This window comes from Bos javanicus, chromosome 20, assembly GCF_032452875.1.
Source record: "Bos javanicus breed banteng chromosome 20, ARS-OSU_banteng_1.0, whole genome shotgun sequence".
Classification (NCBI taxonomy): domain Eukaryota; kingdom Metazoa; phylum Chordata; class Mammalia; order Artiodactyla; family Bovidae; genus Bos; species Bos javanicus.
The window spans coordinates 1791850-1813026 of NC_083887.1; the positions used below are offsets into that span (position 1 = coordinate 1791850).

General features: G+C 45.9%; 1 protein-coding gene across 2 annotated transcripts in view; it reads left to right on the plus strand.

Annotated features, from left to right (window-relative positions):
• The window catches only part of DOCK2 (dedicator of cytokinesis 2), a 458739-nt gene that overhangs the window by 332388 nt on the left and 105174 nt on the right, over positions 1 to 21177 (plus strand). For both annotated transcript variants that reach the window (XM_061393166.1, XM_061393167.1), the window contains 2 exons: positions 15596 to 15694; positions 18632 to 18726. In XM_061393166.1, the coding sequence (XP_061249150.1) occupies positions 15596 to 15694; positions 18632 to 18726 (194 nt within the window). The remainder of the gene's footprint in view (positions 1 to 15595; positions 15695 to 18631; positions 18727 to 21177) is intronic.

The window sequence follows — 21177 nt, forward strand, 5'->3', positions numbered from 1 at the left end:
TATGCTGTGAGCAGTACTGCAGCAGCCACTTGAGGAGTGTAATTACACTTAATCCACATAATATCCCAAGAAGCCAGCATTTCCTGGAGGCCTACATAGCTCATACTTGGAAAACCAGGGTACAAATTCAGCTGTGGCTGACTCTAAGGCACCATACTCAGAGGCGAAGGAGTTGATTCCCTAGCCTGGATTCACAGATGAAGACCAGAGAGGAAAAGGAGCCTGCCCTAGGGCACACAGGAAGCAAACGCCAGGGCTGGAGCTGAGACCAGGGTCTCCTAACTCTGGGTCCAGCGTTGTTTTCTACTATATCTGTGGACAGGAGGCTGGAAAGAACACTGGGACTGCAGAATCTTCCCCCTCAGGCTCAAGCCATCACACTTGAGTGTGATGTGAACAAACTACTTTCCATGACAGACTTTAGTCCAGTTCCCTCAAGGGACCCATTTGATTAGAAGAGAGGTCTTTACCTATCTGTGTTTCCCCTCAAAGCAGACCTAAATAAGCAGGGCCATTTAGGTACCTTCCCAATCCATGTCTTCCATCTGAGACCATATATTCATTCATTGAGCAAACATTTTTTGAGTACCCGTGTACAAGTGAGTAAATGTTAGTCCCTCAGTTATGTCCAACTCTTTGCGACCCCTTGGAGTATAGACTGCAAGGCTCCTCTGTCCATGGAATTCTCCAGGCAAGAATACTGGAGTGCTGGTAGCCAGTCCCTTCTCCAGGGGGTCTTCCCAACCCAAGGATCAATCCCAGGTCTCCTGCATTACAGGTAGATTCTTTGCCCTCTGAGCCACCAGGGAAGTCCAGGCACTATATTGCAGATGAAGATATAAGAATAAAGTAGGACCCTACCCCAGTCTCTGTCTTCACTGTCTTAAACAGAGATAGACAGATGAGGAGAGGGCTCCCCAAAACTCTGACCAGTGCCATCAGAGTGATGATTCCAGGGCATGAGAGCTCAGAAAGGGACCTCCAACCCAGCTGGGGCTGCAGAGAATCACAAAAGCATTTCTGGAGGAAGAGATTTCAAATATGAGAATACGAAGTTCAGTAGAAGTGATGAGGCAAATTATGTGTGTGTGAGTGTGTGTGTGTGTGTGTGTGTGTGTGTGTGTGTGTGTGTGCACATGCTGAGGCTGGAATCAAGACCAATTCTGTGTGGCCTGATAGTAGAGTTTAAAGGAGCGAGTAGGAAGAGGGGAAGAAATTAAGCTGAAAGGGGTCAATCATGCAGGGAATAGCACCCTGTGCTAAGAGATTTGAATTTGTATTCCAAGAGTCAGTAGGGTCTGTTGAAGGTTTTAAGCGGGAGTGAGAGTTGGTCTCATTTCTGTTTCAGAAAGATCACATTCTGACTGCAAAATGGAGACTAGAGGGGGCAAAGCCAGAGGCGGGGGACCGCATATGGTGCTGCCGCGATAATCCAGGTGGTAATAATAGGATAGTTTCAATCAGGCAGTGAGACCGGTGGCAGAGAAATGAACGCATTCAAGACAAATGTCTGATCTCCAGGGCTCTGTGATTTATGGACTGGGGGGTAGAGGTGGGGTGGAGAGCAGAATCAAGGACTAGGGCTGGAGTGTCTTCTTGAGCTAGTGGGTGGTTCGGAGACAGAGTGCATAAGGAGGAGGAAGAGGAGTCTGAGAAAGAAAGACAGTGTTGACATGTTTACTATGAGCTGCCCACAGCGTGTCCCAGGGGAAATGTTCAGTATGAAGCTAGACTGCTGGAATTCTCTTTATTTATCAAAAGTGACCCTAAAGCTGTCAGAGGTTTGTAATCTTATGATCTTATGAGAAATGACCAAAAGAATGACAGCTTGACCCCAATCATAGACTGGTTGTTCTATCTCATAATACGGCTCAGGGCAGTCAGCTAACACAACAGAGGCCCTGTGGGCCCTGGCCAGCTAAGAAGACGTTTTCCTTTAAAATCACAGCAAGTGGGAGTCATCCTGTCTTCTTGATGGGAGTTCACTCACTCACTCACTCACCCATTTGGGAAGGCTTTAACTGAGCACTTTCTATGTGCCAGGCATCATAGAGGGTACAGGATATGGAAGAAGGTCCTTGCCTTTCAGTGTCTCCAGAGCTAGTGGAGAACACAGATGCCTGGGTATATGATTACAATTCCCTGTTATAGGCAGGAGGAGAGTTGTATATCAGTGCTCAGGAGACCCAGATGTTCTTGGACTTTGGAATGCTAAATATCACCATGGGATGGTTTCCAGTTTTCATTTAGGTGAATAACTCATAACCACAAAGTTGGACTTCAAAGTAAGTTTTACAGTTTTTACTTTTTTTTTGTCTTGTCACAATTCTGATTCTCTCTGTGTCCTTAGGAAAAGTCGTCCCCAGGTTCTACTCACTTGATGCTGTATTAACGGCAGTGAGGACAATGAAAGGAGAAGATTTGAGTGTTATTGGAGCAGAGAGAGGAAGTGCCTGGTTCTGTCTGTACAGAAAAGCATCAGGATTCCTGGAGGAGGGGATGGCATGTGTATAAGTCTTTAAAAATGAGTTAGACTTCATGGTATATAAAAGAAGGCATCCTTCGCTTGGGGAAACACCAGGAGAGTGAAGAGAAGTTTAGAGTAGATGGCATGGAAGTGGGAAAGAGAGGCAAGGAAAGAAACAGGATTCATATGGTGGGGAGACTTGAATGTCATTTTGAGGAGGCAGGAGGGGGTCATGAAGGAAGCAGCAGGGAAGAGGCCTTACCTGCAAGTGCCCACATGACCCAGGCAGGTATATAAAAGAGGAACGAGTTAGGATGTTTGCCAGGAATTGAGAAGTTTCCTGGGACACAGGATTTTCTGTGCTAAAACTGGGAAAGTCCTGGGCAAACCAGGATGAGTTGGTCACTCTTGAATGAGGCCAGGCTGTGGCTACCTGGAAAGCGCTTACCCACCCCCACACCCCAACCCCTTCCCACTTCAGGAGGCAGCTCCCGGCGTTGCCATGTGGGAATGCACAATGCAGAATGGCTATCTTTGAATCTGCCGAATACCCAAGAGAAGCTGAAAATCCACAACTTATACTATAATAGCTTCTAGTTTTAAAATGTTGACAACAAGTCAGTTGTTCTTAAAACACCTTTCCAGCCAAACAAGTCATTTCTGTGAGCTACACAAGGCCTGTGGGCTGTGTGTTAGAGGATCTCAGGGCCAAGTGACGTTAGCAAGGCCCCCACATCCACCCCTGTTCCTGCCCTGAGGCCACTTCAACGCACAGACAATTTTCATTACACAGAGTGACTTCAGTGATCAATCTTTTGGTTTTTAATTTGATGTTCTTAACCATATTTGGGTGCTGGGCACAGAATGTAATAGATCAAAGTAGGGATGAACAGTGGTAATAGAGACACCCGTTCAATTTTTTTGAAAGATGAAATTAGTGCTCAATAGCTTGTTCTTCCCCAAAGTGGTGAAGAAGTTAAAGAAAAATGCGTATCTCAAACATCAGCCTTGGGTGAGGTCTATTTATTCGGGAATCAGTACAACCCCCTGGCTGAGATAAAAGTGGGAAAGAACAGTCATTTTGTTTGTGAGAAACTTGGAGACTCAAGGGCTAATGTTTGGAGGTGGTAGGTGATGATACAGTTGATTCAGCACTGTGGTCAGAACCAGCTCTGCCACTTCCAGAGGCTGTGTGGCGTTGGGGAAACCACCTAACCTCTCTGGTCCATGGCTTTGCTGTTTGTGCTGCAAGGAGGCTGCTTACAAAGACTCCCAAGAATCACCCTTCTCATCAACTCTCTTAATTCTAAGTTTTGACTTCAATTAGACTTTTGCTAGGATTTTTCCAGGCCTACCAGGGTGAAAGAGTCAGCAGGGGTTTTAAAGAACAAATCAGTCCAGAAAACTGTGACATCTTTTTTCTTTTCTGGATGGAATTAGTAGATGTGGGGCTGTAGTAAGTTGATCTGATATCTGGGTGCCACCAGGCCAGCTCTCTGGTTGGCATTTTTCATTGGGCCCCTTGATTTTTAATTGGGTGTGGCGCAGAACACAGGGATGGGAGATGTGTGCAGGAGGCAAGTGTCAGAGGCAGGGGCTCCGTGGCCAGGGAGCCTCCTGTTCCCAGTAAGGGGAGGGCTGGGCAGGTGGGGGAGGACCTGCATTCATGCCAAGCTGCAGTGTCACCTTTATTAATGATGACAGGAGAGGGAGTCAGCAGGCAGCTAATGCGGACTGCGGAGGATGGTAATTGGAAGTTGTTGTTACCATTCCAAAGGACAGGGAAGTGGAAGTGGGACAAATGGGAATTTAAGAGGAGTGAGATGAGCAAAGGGAAAGAATGGGAAAAAAAAAAAAGAGTATGATGTCATTTGGAAAATTGCAAACCAATAAATCAATGAGGTATCATTCCTAAGACCGAGAGAAACTGCCTGAGGAGGAGCCAGCCAGCCGGGGAGCTGGGGGCTGACAGGAAGCGGAGGGTCAGTAGGCAGGGCAGTGTCCGCATCCCCGTCAGGGGGTCAGCTGGAACATGAGCCCCAGGAATGGACTTCTACTCCCTTCTGTCCCCTCCTCCTTGAGGTTTTCTTTTGTTTTGTCTCTTGTGTGAATAACATCAGAAGGAATGCTCTATCCAAAAGGGCTTTACAGGAGCTTATTAATGTGAACCTATAGAGTCAGCTTTTCAAAAATTTTCTCTGAGTTCAGCTTCGTAGGATTTTTTTCATCATTGGGATCAGCCTTGTAAAAGCCAGAGCATGATAATTCTGCCAGTTTTTACTGTTAACAAATGAAATAGTCCTCCCTCTATAGAAATAAAGAGCAAGGACTTTGGGTAGCCTTCTTTAGTTCTCAAGACCTTGTCAGCAGAGCTGGCCTGAAGGCAGCCCAGTAGGCAGATGCCTGCATGACATCCCATTACCAACAGATCGAGATTCAAAGCCCTCAGCCTGGCTTTTAAGGTCCTTCCAGTCTGCCCCTCCACATATCTCCTGGAATCTCTCTCTGTGAACCTCTGTTGTACCAAAGGACTTTGCTTGTTTTCACCTCTGCTTCTTTGCTCCCAGTGTTCCATGTCAAAGTAGAACACGGAACACTCAGCACATGTAATAATACTATCCCTCCCCCTCCCTTGACTAGAGCAGACATCACTAATCGATTGCCGCACTCTTTACTGCTGAACTACGACTTGGCATTCGAATCGTTCTTCTCACAGATCTTTAGGCAGTTACCACCAATCAATCAAATTAATCAAATCATGAAATGAAATGTTTTCCTATTGCAATCGTCCTTTCCCATTTGCCTCATCTTTTTCACTCCTGTCATTCTTCAAATCCCACACGCTCTGTGAAACTTCTCCTGAGCATTCCTAACTACAAAGGTTATTCCCACTTCTTAAACGCCTAGAGAAAACTAGAGCTCTCGTTTGCATGTCATTCAGCACTGTCACGGGTGTCTCTCTGCAGATCAGAGTTTCTCGTTTCCGCACTGGTGACATTTGGGGCTGGGTCGTTCTCTGTTGTTAGGGCTGAACTGTGAATTATAGGATGTTTGGCAGCGTTTCTAGCCTTTATGAAGTACATGTCAACCTCCCCCCTCCCTCTGTATGACAGACAGAAGTGTTTCCAGATGTTGTTAAATGCCCTCTGGGGGACAAAATTGCCTCCAGGCTAGAACTACTGTATTAGAGAGACAGGGGGAGATAGAGAAAAGGAAGAAGGAGGAGGAGAAAGAAGAGGAGAAAAAACACTAAAGGGAAAAAAGAAGAAAAAGAATCTTCCCTCTGAGTCTGAGACTTGCAGGGTAAGACCCATGATCATATCTGATATAGTTCCTTACACATAGTAGGTGCTGAGTAAGTATTTGCTAATTGATTGACTAACTGGGAGTGAGGAGTTGTTCAGGAAGGGGAAAACCCTCCGCTAGTGTGGACTGACACACCAGGGGTGTGTCTTTGCTTCAGTTATGCACTGCTGAGTCGGGCAGTATGAAGAGCTTGCACAGAGGCCGCCTCAGCACACACCTGATGGTCTTTGTCAGACCACATAGCTGAGTGTGCAGGGGCAGCTGGCCCTGTGGGGAGGTGCCAGGAGAGACCCAGTTGAAAAGTTGAGCTTGAAGTTTAGAACACGATGTGTGAGACCTTCTTCACGTGTCTTCACTTGTCGTCATTCCTCATGAAGGAAACAGGAGGGGTCAGCTAAAGACACCATTTACTGCACAGAGTAATTGTCCCTCCTGAAACCTCTTTTGCTTGGCCGGCTGTGACTGTGAGCACACTGTCTGCCTGATCTCCGCTTCTTGAAACCGGGAGTCTCTGTGCAGGGAAACAGAGGGCATGGCGAGCTCGTATCAGTCATCACCCACAGTGCAGCTCCCCAGGTCCACAGGGAGGCTTAGATCATCCTCCAGGAGTCACCCAGAAGCTAAGTCCACACTGCCCCAGCTGACCAACTCACTATTCCTGGAGAACCACAAACAGGGCTGAGGCTGAGCTCTGCAGGAAGGCTTTCTGAGTTCCTCTGGTGTTGCCAGTATCCACAGGGGCCTGCTGCACCCACGTTCCACCACATCCTCACAGCAGTCCTATAGTCAGCACTGTTATCCCCATTTCAGAGACCAGAGAACTGAGGCTCCAAGAGGTAAAGCAACTTGTCCAAAGATCCAGAGCATGTTGAAGAGAGCGGGCATTTGATCCCAGTACTTAGTATATCGTGCATTCCAGGAAAGCTGCTTCTATGAGAAACCGCATGCATTTCCTAATATTTGGTATTGGCATTTCTTACTGAACCCTTCTTGGCCTTCAAAACCCCAAGTAATGTATAAAATGGAGGGGTTATCCTCAATTGAACCTAAAATCATGGAGACTTATAAGCCATAGGGCAAAGTCATTAGAGGGCTGGTCTTGTTTACATAAATATGTGACAACGCTTACCAGTTAGTCTATCTGCCTATGTAATCTGCCAGCCTAGCTCCATCCATCCATCTCTCCACCCACCCTTCTATTTCTGTTAAGGCACAAGAGATTCTAGAATATCCTTAACATTTAGATGTTTATTGGATTGAAATGAATATTGAATATTCTTAATATTCAAGGTTAGGGCTTCCCAGGTAGCCCTAGTGGTAAAGAATCTGCCTGTCAATGCAGGAGACACAGGAGACACATTTGATCCCTGGGTCAGGAAGCTCCTCTGGAGAAGGAAATGGCAACCAACTCCGGTATTCTTGTTGGAAAATTCTACAGGCAGAGGATCCTGGTGGGTTCCCATCTGTGGGGTCACAAAGAGTCTAACATGACTGAGCACACGCACACACACAATATTCAAGGTTAGGCAGGAGGCGTGGTGGAGTGAAATATCATGCACTTCCTTCTTCATGATACTTGGAGGTATTGCTTTTCATATTGATAAGATGATATAATGATTATAAAACAATATTCTGGAATTAAGCTGAGCCAGCCAAGTCATGTCACCACCCTGCTCCTTGATTTCCTCATCTGTAAAGTACACGTCATTTTACCAACTTTGATTGCATGTTGGAAGGATTCAATGAAATAAGGCACACACGGTGCTTGGCCTATAGTATGCACTCAGTAACTGGCAGCTGCTGTGACAATCGACATATGTTTCAGCTCAGTGTCTGACATAGGAATGTCTGTTCAATACTAATTCTCTCTCCCAGCTCTTTCCTTTCCTGGCCACAATCCTATAAAATGTCCTTACTGATGGATCAACAGAGGGTTGAGCACACTGCCCGACACACACTTAGTCCTTGAAGTTATAGTCATTATTGTTATCCTTCAGCCCACAGTACCTTCTTTATGAGTCATAATATCTTTTTATGACAATTTTTCCTGCTGAAGGTTGACTTTGGTGTCTTATGCAACCTGGATACAAATGTTTTCAGGAGAAGGTGAGAGGCTGCTTAGGGTGCTCATGCATAGCCTGCATGCTAGTGATGCTCCTGGCTTTGACTTTTCTCAGGAACATGTGAGGCGAGAACAGTACTGTTCTGTCTAGGACTCAACACAAGCTTTTCTGTGCAGCCCTTCCTGAGGCATTCAGTGTAAAGCTTGGAAGACCATCATTGGTGTGTGTGCTGAGAATAAATCCTTGTTCCTGAAACAATTCCTTTTTCTGTCACATTTGTGAACTTCCCCACCCACATCTCACAGATGTAATTAGAAACATTTAGAAAAATCATCTTGTGTTCAGTTAAAAACGGAGGTGTCCTAAATGATAGCCCCTCTCCTAGCAAGCAGGCTTCTCAACTTCCATGAGCTCGAATGGCTTTCATCATAGACTGGGAGATGCCGGAGCAGGCTCCCTCCCTTTCATTCAGCTATAAATGACAGGGAGACAAACCAGTGAACTTGAAGACAATTGAGATCCACGTAAAACTAGAATTTCACCTGCTGAAGAAAGGCCAAGACGCTGCTATAAAACAGTCATTTAGTGAGAAATGCTTGCTGAGAAGTGGTGAAGCTACCACAAACCAGGAGAGTTGACATTGTGGGGATGGTCACACCTGGAAACAACTCCAGCGTCTTGGAAGAGTATGAGAAGACACCAAATTGCGTCTCCAAAGGGAGCCTCCTGAAACACACAGAAGCCAGCGGGAGCTTCTTAAAACCCAAATCAGTGGCCTCCCTTTGGCTTCTTAAAACCCAAATCAATGGCACTTAGAAGAAAACCCGGGCCCTTGCCCCTGACCTTCAAGGGCCTTTGGGATGCTTCTCTGACCTCATCTTCTTCTCCTTGCCTTCCCTCGCTTTGTACCTTCTGGCCTTCTTTTGGACTCTCCAGCACTCCAAGCACATCTGACCTCAGGGCCTTTGCATTTGCTACTTAAGTGCCCTGGAATGCTGTTCTGCCAGATTTTTACATCACCAACTCTCATCATTAGATCTCCACTCAAGAGTCAGCTCTCTAAGAGGCCACCTTCATCTCCCCTATTGAAAACAGGTCCCTTCCCATCTCTATCTCATTTCTCTGTACTATTTCATTAGCAGCAGATATCACTGCCTAAAATGACCTCACTTATGTATTCACTGGCTTGTGGTGTTTCCCCATCCCTGACCCTCTGCCTAGTGGGCATGTGAGTTCCTTAAGAACAAATCCCTCGTTATTCTCATTCGTGACTCATGTGTGTCCAAAGCACCTAGAACCATGCCTGGAGCGCAGTAAGTGCCCAAGAAATATTTGTTAAATTTAGGAAAGCGCAAAACCATGATCTCACTCTGGCTTAATCAAATACAACTTTAGATGGAATAAGAACAATAATCAGGAGTAGAGCAAACACTCTTTAATTTCTGTCCTCTCCTAAGGCAAAGATGTCCTACACACAACCCTAACTTTTCAGAGTTTGGGGGAGTTATCCCCGTAACGTCCTTTTAAAGATGAGGAATACTGTAAGTTCAGTCTTTCATCTTACAGATATTTATTGAGCCTATGCTATGTGAAAGTTCAGTTCTAGATTCTGGTGATATAGCAGTGCCTAAAGGACAAAATCCTCTGCCCAGGTGGAGCTGACAGTGATGAGATGAGAAACATCGTGGATTTACAAAAAGAACACAGGTTTTTGAGTCAGAAAGACCCAGATTTTTATCCCTGCCCCATCCTGTTCTAAATGTCTATCTAGGCAAAGTGCTTGACCTCGAAGCATCTCACTTTCCTCGTTTGTAAAATGGGCATAAAGTTGACCTTTTGAGGCTGTTGCGATGACTCAGTGAGATGACAAAGGTAGAGTCCTAAGCCCGAGGAATGAATGGACAGAATCTGCTTGCCTTCCACCTCCCTTTGTGATAAAACACCTCACGGTATCCTTTGGAAGATGTAAAGTGACCCCACACTACAGAGCCACCTGCACAGGCTGCAATCAAGATCAGAAAGTGTTCATTTCAAAGGAAGAGAGTGTGGCCAGTTCAGTCTGCCCTTCAGCCTGGATTCAAAGCCGCTTTGTTACCTCTCCCCACCTGCTCTTCATCAATGAGAAGAGCTCTCTGAGGAGATGCTGTGCCTATGGTTCTGTCTGGCCCTAGTGTTTCTGGAGAGCTGATCATTAATGCCCACAGTGCCAGGCAGGGGTGCACATAGCTAGCTCCAAAGGGTTGCTGTGTTGTACAGACAGAATGTGTCCAGCTGTATCCAGAGTGCACAGCATCTAAGTGGCACCTTCCTGTCTTCCTGTGATGTTGCACTTTGACATGGAGCAGGCTACACAAAACCCCTGGATCTGTGCCCATTAAGAATCTTCTCCCTGAAGGAAGGTGACTTGGTTTACGCTATCACACAGCAGGATTCCTGGGTAACCAAAGAATGTCACTGCACACAAGGAGAGGTTCTTCCGAAAACCAGACAGCTGGAGTACTAAGCTTCCGATGAAAACGGTTACATTTCAGGCTTTTGAACAAAGTGGGCACTTTGTCATTCATCCTATCCTACCTGCCAGCAACTGTCCCAAATAAAAAGAACCTCCCATCATGCACTGCTCAAAGAGGCACACGCTCTATTTACTAAACAGCTTTTCTTTGGACGTGTTGTTGACTAAAGCCATGTTCAGAGTCAAAGGACACTGAGCCACGTGTCCCAAGCTGCGACTGGGAGTGCTTGATGCATCCACAGACAGTCAGGGGTAGCTGGAGTCCTCATGTCATCTGTCCAGGTCAGAAATTTCAGTTAGCCAATCTGCACAGTTTTTCAGGGTCAGAGTCAGAAACAACAGCAATAATACTAATGGCTGATCATTTTGAGGGCTTTCTATGTTTTAAGAGGTTTACACAGATTGATTTAATTCTCACCAAAAATGTATGCAGTAAGAACTGTTTCTATTCCCTTTCACTCTAAGATGCAAGACCCTGCTCAAGGTCACGCGCTTAGTGATAGATAGAGCTGAGATTTGAACTCAGGCGGTCTGGCTCCTAGGTCTCCACCTGATGTTCTACATCGTGGCAGAACCAGATGCAGACTCTTTGGAGAGAACGTTATCCATCCGGCTCACTGCTGCACCTGGGGGCCTAGCACAGGGCCCAGCACGTAGTGGTTGCTAAGACAGACTGCATACACTACTTTCCCCAAAGGTTGCTGCAAACTGTAACTCTCAGCTTCCTGACAAATTGCTAAGATGAAGGGGTTTTAGAGTCCTTGTTTTCCTTGACAACATAGCTTCCCACTTCCGGACCTGGATCTATCACAAAGACCGTACCAATTCCACCCCAAAATCAAATCTGTTATATAACCACATGGCAGACACGCGGGTGAACGGAGACGCAACCTGAGAGCAGTGTTCGGCTACTCTCAGTCTCCAAATGAAAGCGATGGCCCCGTAGGCAAAACTTTGCATCTCCCTCAGCATGCAAACTTTCCTCCCTTGTTTCCTCTCCTTGGCGCTCTGTATTTTATTTTATTTTGGTAGAGCACATTATTTGAAGTTACTATGGCAACGTGTCACCAGCTGGCATCGCATAGTAATGCTGGCATTTAGGTAGCAAGCTCCCGAAGTTGGCTCTTTCCCTCCCTCTGAGATCTCATCACTCCCACCAACCTCAGGTGGGGAGGGGTGCATTTGCATCCGCCATGCCCCTCTCCCCTTGTTTTGTTAGTTCTTCAAGGCAGGGCAGACTGATCGCCTCTTCCTGGCTCACTCAGCCCTGCAGGGTCCTAATCGTGTGTGTAGGTGTGTTTGCTTTAGAAGAGGTTAAATAGATATGTTTGAGTATTGTGCGCCTAAACTATTGGCCTTATCAATAAGAGGAGGAGGATGACAATGGTCATATGATGATCACGGTGATGGTTTTTTATGCAAAGGAATAAATTGATTTGGAGAGGGAGACTCTCCTGATCGCAATCACCCAGTATCCCAGTTAATTAATACTAATGACACAATATTGGGTTTCTCATTTTCTCTTGCCATCACACAGCAAAGAGACACTGACTGTTTTCCTTTGGAGCTTCAATTCTCTCCCAGGTGTGCAGGACCTCCCTACTTACTGATGGGGTGAATTAATTAAGAGGATTGAATGTCATGGATCACTGAAGAGGGTTCTATATGGCAAATAAGCCCTGCCACTCAAGGCGTTAAGTAGCCCCTCATCAGCCAAGTGCCGGCAATGATTGCATTTATTTTTACACATTTGACCTAGTTTCAAACCATGTCTCTTCATGCTGTGATTCATTAGCTACATTTTAAGCTACCCCGAATGGAGCTGAGGTGACTCTGCCTGGTTTGTGCCAGCATCTCAGATACAGTTTCTCTCCGGAATTTAATATGCAGTTCCCCCTGCCATTTGGTTTTAAGAAGCAATTTTCTATCCGGGCAGCTGGAATGCTGCTCGGGTATGGGTGAGTGGCTGCCTCACGCCCTGATAGTAAATATCTGTTGACCACAAAATTTCCACCAAGGATGGCAAGAAGGACCTTCTCAGCAGCCTGAACGGCAGGGGGTCTGCCCGCCCCTCTGTCCCCCAGGCTGCCTTCAGGCTTTGCCATGTTGCTGGCAGGGCTGGGAGTCTGGGCTCCAGCACTGTAAAGTTTGAGCAGTGTCAACATCAGGAAGGTCTGAGTTGCTACAGCAAATGCAGTCTGGTCTTCTCCCCCACGCCCAACCCCTACAGCGCTTTCAAACCTTCAGACATGGTGGATACCGAAGGTCTCAAACTTGTGAAAGGGAAAGAGGACAGGGAGCAAAGAAGCGGCTTGCTGAGCTGAGGGCTCTGCTGAAAAGGGGATACATGTGAGAGAGACACAACGTGATTCTACCATTCTCTCATTGTATAATGAACAGAGGGTTTTGGCTCTTAATTTAAATGACAAAGAGGAGCCTTTACTGAATTTGAACCTGCTGCTGGTGTCTCATGCCATTTCACAAATCAGTCAGTCACATGGGTGTGATTTCGGACAGACTTGATACTAAAGTGGGCTAGACACCATAGCAGAAAAAAAAGGAAAGCTTCCAGTTGGAAGTAAAGCACTGTCATTTCTCATTAACAGCCAAATGCAGGTAACTTGTCCAAACTTCAGTCACAACACACTACAGATCCTGCTGGAAGGCACTCAGCCAGGTTTTTCTGTGGGGTAGTTAGAATCAAGAGATGAACAAGCTGGTAAAAGTAATTTTGATTGATCGATGAACTGAGCAAGTCCTTATAAAAAGATAGTGGTTTCTTTCATAAAATAGTCACTCTCTCCAAATGAGACGGCATGGGAATCCCCTTCCCCTTTTATTTTCATTTAAAATGAAGCATGGAAGTTTCTCTAAGGAAGGCTTAAGACAAGTAGCCTTTTCAAGATAATTTCCAGGCACCTTGACCTCTGAGGTTTGTTGCTTGCTTCCCCAACCCCCTTCAAATTCAAATCAAGCCTTTGGAAATAACAAGCATTCCGGATCTGTATCTGTGCATTTGGGGCAGCCTGCAGTTCCGACCATGGTGGATTTTCTCACACACACACACACACACACACACACACACACACAAGCTCACAATCCCAGGGCTCGTTTAAGCCCAAGCTTTAAAAGTAAACTATTGTCCAAGAAATGATAGCATTTGCTCTGAAAGGATGATGGATCACAAAAAATAAAACCTACCCAGATCTCTTACCTTGAAGCAGTGGAATTACCTGCAGAGAATGCCCTTCATTTCTTTGCAAAACGAGCCAGGCTTTGGCCAGCAGCAGAATTACTCCAAAAGAAGAAGTAATAAGTCCTTTATGTTGTAATTTTCACTGTTTATATGCAAGAAGTGTAGTGGGTCTGCTCACGTAGGAATAAATAAAAAGCCGAAAAAACTGCACGGCAGCTACCATGTGAAAAGCAAAGACCTCTAGTGGCCACTGGCTGAATTCTTGGAGGAAGCTCCTCACGGAAGAGATGGAGGGAGCAGAGGAGATACACGCGTGTGTGCCCACCCCCACCCCCCCCACCCCCCCGCCACACACACCTCTTACTCGGAAGATCCGTCCCCTCTTGCATCCAGCCTGGCCGGAGGGATAAACAATAATGAACTTGTTTCTTGGTTTCCATGGGACTTGGTGAAGTTAGCAGTGATGGTGGCGTTCTGTCTGGTGTGAAAGGGATGGATAATTTCACAGACTCACCATCACCCGCTGGGGGCCTCAGCAGGCAGAAGGATTGGACTCCAGGGTGGCCAGGGCAGTTGGCCCCAGGGAGAAGGCTCCCGGTCCCAGTGCCCAGCAATGTCACTGATGTTGCTCCTTGCACTCCTGCCAGCTCTGCATGTTTTCTGAACACTTGTGCGTGTGTGTGGTGGTCACCCACAGGCAGCGCTGCCTTCCCCAGTGTGTGACCTGGTCCAGTGCTCAGAAGGGCTGTCTTTAAATTCTGAGGAATTTTTACAAGTAGTTTTCCATTTTCATTTTGTTCTGAGCCCCACAAATTACATAGCTAGTCCTGCTGACTGGGAAAGCATGCTATCCCTAAGGTCCTAATTGGAAAGAACCTAGAAGCAATTGAGAATCCATGTCTTTGGGAGTTACTTTTGGGAACATGAACTTAAAGAACATTCAATTGACCAAAAGACTTCCGGTGGAGAAACGCAGAAGGAGCTTCCTGGGGACATCGAGGCTGCTCTTCTATCACTGTTACTGAACTGTAAACCTGAAATTGGGAGGAGTTTTTTTCACATTATATTTTTATAACAAAGGGAGACGTTTTTTCATTTTTTGGTTTTAGCGGTTTTGTTTTGTTTTTTTTTTAACAAAGTTAGTAGTTTGTGATACAGATATAATACTTGGTTCAAACACAACACTTCCAGACCCACAGCTATGATGTGTTATATCTGACACCCTTTAGCAGTGGGGATCCCTGGAGACACTTGCATCACCCCAAGCTTCCCATCCACCACAGGCTTGCCCTTGGCAGGGAACTTCCTTTGATTAAGTAGGCAGCCTAGTGGAATCTTACAGGAGATACTCTTGAGTGCTGGTGAGACACTCTTTCCCCAGCTGGTGGATGTATGGTCAGTACTTCCTATACCAGGTTCCCAGAGTAGATCCCCCTCAATTCTGCTGACAGACATTAGTCCTGACAGCTGCTGGCTTCTCACTGGCTGATTCATGGTCCAACCGCCGATGCTCCTATAGGGAATTTCAGTGTACTCAAGGCACCATAGAAGCCATTGATCTTTACAGTACATCTCTGGGTTAGGTGTGGGTGGATTACTGTCCCACTTTACAGATGGAACAATTGGAGATTAGACATGTAAAATTATTTACCAGAAAATCAGCTGTCTTCAGAATGTTGATCCAAGCTGGATCTCCTGACATCAATACAGTGCTCTTTTCCCAATGTAAAGCAACTGGAGAGGCAATAAGTCAGATCCTTATTGTCTATATCTGGAGCTCCTATTATAGTCCTAGGCACATAATAGATGTTCAATAAATGCTTTTTTGGATGAATGAGCGATGAATAAGCCATAAGGAGACATTTACTCTTAGAGAAGTTCCACATGCTCATCTGCTAAGAAGAAATTCTCCACCCCTAGAGGGGGTGGGTTGGAGAGGGGTTATACTAGCCTGGGATGGAGAGATGTTTTCCAGTCTGAAGTCAAGCAAAGGGAGAAAGTGAATCTAACGGTGCACTCTCCACTGTTCCACGGCATTTGATTTCCTGCAGAGTCACTTCGTGGCGTGTATGACAGCCGTCTTAAACCAGATGGGTGACCAGCACTACTCCTTCTATATTGAGACCTTCCCGACCAGCTCTGAACTTGTGGTGAGTCTACAGAATGCTTTGGGGCAGCGTTGGGAGACACGTTGTGCTCTCTAGATTCCCAAGAGTTTAGGGCAAGAATATCTTCCATGAACCTTACGTGTGTGGGTCTCAGTTTGCAGAAATGTTCATGTGCTTCCCTGTTTCTCACTTCCACTTGGGTTTGTATATATCACTCCCGAAATACACCTTCAGCCCATGTCAGATGTGAGCCCTGAGTGTCTAGTCTACATAGGACTTGAAACCATATTTGTTGATGAATCATAGACATTTTGAGGCTTAAGAGCATGAGTGTTAGAGTCACATGGTCTTGGATTTGAATCCAGGATTTGTCACTGGCTAGCTGTGACTGTGGGCTACTTAACCTTTCTTAAGCCTCAGTTTACCCATCTGTAAAGTGGGGATCATATCATTTATGTCACGGCATTGTGAAGGGATTAAATGAGACAACAGTAGCTCTCACATTGTAGGAGTCCAGTAAAAGGCAGCCATCATTGTATTATAATAACACACGCATAGAGAAAACTGGTCTCTGAGCCCTTTGTTCCTCTGGCCTCTCAGGATTCATTTGCTACAGGACCGTCTGCTGTGGCGGATGGCTGGGGGGCTGGACCTCTGCAGCAGATGATGTCATCAAAAGAAAGCCCAGCCCAAGCTGCCCCAGAGTGCAGCAGGCACTTTACCCTCAGTATGGAACCTTTGTCACTGTCTCCTTATTACCGCCAGCTTCAGGGGTTCTGCTGCCAGGGGCTCATTTTTACCTCTCCTTGAAGGACACACAGGAACCAGAATTGTGCCAAGCTCACAGAGTGGAGAACCATAGGAAACTAATGTCCTGTCCCTTCGGCCATTTAGCTTTGAGGACTCCTCGCTGGAGTAAGATTGGCAAGAAAGGGAACCTCTTTCTGGTTATGCAAAAAAAAAAAAAAGAAACAAAAGGAACTCTAAATAGCCTAAGGTTTTCTCCCTCCTCAGTGTCATGGGACGTGGAAATAGACTGGATCCCTCACTTTTGATCCTCAGTGGAAGAGAGGGTGGTGGGAAACAGATCGCTCTGTACTGAATCATGCGTCTCTCAACCATCCCTCCAGCAGCTGGCAGAGGCGCTAGCAGCCATGGTTACAAGTCTCCAGTCTGCTTGCTCAAGGCCACACAGCAGTATATGGCAGATGGAGGGTCTGAACCTCTGTTCCAGTCCTTACACCATGCTAAGTCGCTCAACCACGTCCGACTCTTTGCGATCCCATGGACTGTAGCCCGCCCTGCTCCTCTGTCCATGGGATTTTCCAGGCAAGAATACTGGAGTGGGTTGCCATTTCCTTTTCCAGGGGATCTTTGTGACCCAGGGAAAAACCTGGGCCTCCCACATTGCAGGCAGAGTCGTTACCATCTTTCCTACCATGGTGTAGGAAAGCCTACACCATGCTGCACCTTCCCAGTCAGAAGCCAGGCTTTCCATCTGTGAGGCAGAGGTCTTCTCCATTCCCACAGGCAGGGACTGTGCCTATGGCAACATCCACACCTCCCCAGGTGATCCCGAGGATGAACAGTTATACTCACCAGCGTCATCCTGAGCATGTAGTGAATACTCACAGTGGGCTGGGCTCTGTGTGGAGTGTCTTATAGACAGTGTGCACTTAATCAACCATTTGAGGTAGATGTTATCCCCATTCTGCTGATGTGGAAACTGGGACTTTAGTCTCTGAGGTAAATTTCCCTAGAAGCAATGATTGCTGGAAAGGAGCCAATCTCATTTCCAGAATTTTACAGTTGAGCTTAAGCAGTGATTTTCAAATTATATTTCTCCCAACCTCACTGTCTTCTACCATAAACACACCCAACACACATACATACATGCATACTTCAACCAGAGCTGTTCCAAGTAAGATTTTCTCCAAACAAAAAATTCTGCTGTTAAAGTAATTTGAAAACCACTGGCTTAAGGAAAGAGCTCTGAACAGGTTTCCTATGGATTTTAAATTTTGCCTATAGCAAATGGGTGGCTCAGCAGTAAAAAATTCACCTGCAGTGCAGAAGATGTGGGAGATGCCAGGTCAGTCCTTGGGTTGGGAAGATCCCTGGAGAAGAAAGTGGCAATCTACTCCAGTATTCATGCCGAGAAGACCCCGTGGACAGAAGAGCCTGGCAGGCTACAGTCCATTCATGCCGGGAAGATCCCATGGACAGAAGAGCCTGGCAGGCTACAGTCCATGGCTCACAAAGAGTTGGACACAACTGACCAACTGAGCATACACACACAAAGCAAATGGATGGGATAACTTCATTTCCTCCTAGTGTCAGCACTTCTTCACTTTGCTATCTGGACTTGTCTTGAATTTATGTTCTCCAAAGGTAGAGAACAAGTCTGACCCATCGCAAGCCTGGTGGAGCATGTTGAGGTCCACTCTGAGCCTCTTAAAAGGAGAGGGAGGGAGTCCCTGCCGTGTTTCCTCTAGCTTGCTCATGCGTGTGCCTGTGACATATGAATTAGTTGTGTTTACAGTACGGCAGTTAGATGTTTCATTTTAATAATAGTTTGTTTGCTCAATGACCTGAGATGCATTCATAAGTGTAGATTATTTCCTCCTCAAATGCATATTTGGCAAGATGATTATAAAATTGCCATATCAATGAATACATTTATTCCTTTACTCCCAAAGACAGAATTAACAGTGCTTTATTTTGAGAGGGTTTTCACATTCCATATTCATGTTCCACTTATATCTGTGAAACAGTCTCCTGGTAATCACTTGTAAGATTTCATTTGAAAATCCACCTCTATTGGTTTCATTGGGTTTACATAATGAAAGGTTATGCCTCGTCCCTTTCTGCACCTCCATAAAAAAAAAAGAGAAAGTTTGAACAACTCACAAGATCTAGGTCCTTCCAGTCATTTCCTATAAAGCAAGATGGCAGGTGTGTTTTGCTTTGCTGTTGTAGGACTTCCTGATGGAGACGTTCATCATGTTCAAGGACCTCATTGGGAAGAACGTGTACCCTGCGGACTGGGTGGCCATGAGCATGGTCCAGAACAGGTGAGTTGGCCCCGCCTCTGGGGCCCGGGCCCCTCAGCACCCATGTGACATCACAGGAGAGGCGGGGGGTGTTGGCCATGAGCATGGTCCAGAACAGGTGAGTGGCCCCGCCTCCAGCCCCGGGCCTCTCAGCACCCACGTGACATCACACCGGGAGGTGGGGAGAGTTTCTCCCTGATGAAAACAAATTGAAGTGCAACAGATCCTTTCTTTCTGCATTGAAACCCCAGGGAACTGCTCACCAGTCTTGAGCTATTTATTCATTATTTTTCATTCCTTTCTATATACTGAACTGGCTACTCCCTACCTTCCCCATCCTTCCAATACTAGTTAAAATATACTTCATCTACAACACCTTCTCTAAACCTTGAGACAGGAGAGCTTAAGATCAGCCTTATTAAAATTGTACTATATTAAATTTATTCAAACAGTAAAATATATCCTGGGACATATGGTAGAATACGTTCAGGAAGCACTGGATTAAGCAGCTTTGATTAGCTTTCTGTGGTACAGGACTTCTCAGAGCCTTAATGCTAATGCATTCTCTAAGAGGAAGATGCTAGGGGGATGCTATGGGATTTTCTAAGAGGAAGATATGCGATACAGCATTTCACAGATTTACTTGCCCGTTGAATCATTCAGTGTGCATATATTTATGTCTCCCTATGTGTATATAGTACTTATTAATATCTCATAGAATACAAGTGTGACCCAAGATTAATTCAGATCCCACATAGTCCAGCCCAATAGACAAGAGTAACTGTGAGCAATTTCCATTTTTAATGTTTTTTCTCAAATAATGTTATTTCATCAAAATGAAGTTCAAGTCATAGCACTCAGCAATATTATCTAATATTCCCTTTTTCCATTCTCCTGTATCTCTCCTATCTCATGGTTTACCCAAGTCTCTCTCACAACCTTATTCTCAATTCCTATCCACAAACTCTTTTAAAACTGGGGTCCTCTAGGCTCTCTCTTTCCTTTTGCTCTCACTTTCCTTTGGCTTCTTATATTTGTTTTAGGTGCTTCCCATGGAAAGGCTTCCCAGGTGGCTCAGTGGGAAAGAATCTGCCTGCCAGTACAGGAGATGCAGGAGGTGTGGGTTTAATCCCTGGGCCGGGAAGATCCTCTGGAATAGGAAATGGCAGCCCACTACAGTATTCTTGCCTGGGAAATCTCATGGACAGAGGAGCCTGGTGGGCTACACTCCATGCGGTTGCCAAGAATCGGGCATGACTGAGCGCCTGAGCATGCACGCATGATTCCCATAGGGACTCTTCACTCTACACTGGCAAGAAGTCTTGTCTCTCTCTACCTATTGCTCTTGCTCTGTGTCTCAGGGGCCAAGAATTGGCTGGCAAAGACAGAAACGTCCTGAGAGGATGGAAGAAGAGGAGATGTTAAAGAAGCAAAGGCAGAAATCTCTTTAGTGGGAAGCAATGGGAAAAGAATGTAAACACTAATAATTTTGTCACTAGATACAAATTTGAAATTTGTAGTCTTGAAATTTCTATCTCATGTTTGCCCAGGACCTTACTCCAGTCCCAGATGGCTTCCACCCCTTACTATTCTGACCTCTGCAAAACTGCTTTTCTGTTATCCAGATGCCTATTGACTTTGCAGACACACTTGCTCTTAGGGCCAGCTTTAGGGGCTGGTGAAGGGGAGGAGAGGTTTGTCAAAGCAGAAAGAGATAAATGTTTCTGCACCGGTGTTTATGCTGGGAAGAGGAAAATCAGCCAAACAACAAAAATGTCAGAATTCTTAGCCTGGGCTTATGTTGCACTGATTCTCTCTGTTCACATCACTCAGGTGGGAGTCTGGCTTTTACAGTGCTGAAGGCATTGGTGGGAATTAGGCCCCGCCACATTACAGATGAGAGGCAGGTCTCTCCCTAGCCCTATGTCAGAATCAGCTTCCTGAGCATCCAACCTGTGTAGCTGCAGAGGACCCTGCACTCTAAAGGGCCCTGCTGTCACCATCTTGAATTCTTAATACTTTGGACTAGGAGACTTGCATTTTCACTGTGCACTGAGCTAAAAAGGATGCAGCTGGTGGTGCCTCACATCAGTGTCTATCTACGCATCTGTGCTCGGAAGAACCCGGCTCCCAAACTGCATTTGGATCCCTTCACTCTTTGCCAGTTGGTCAGTAAGGTCTTGGGGTTTTGCCAAATTTCATGAAGCATCCAGGTGAGTCATCTTCGACTCACCCTACATTTCAGAGACACTCAACTGTTCATGTAACATACTGTTTCATACTTCCTATGACTTTGCATAAACTATGACTCTCCCCCTTTTTAGACAAAACTCAACACAAAAGCGTCCTAAAAATTCTTGTCCATGTAATTTCTCATTTGTGGGGCCTTCGGGGATGCCTTTATGGTAGGAGAGCATGTTCCCGCCTCTGTGTTTGCACACACACCCACATTATAGTACTTGGCCCTGTGCT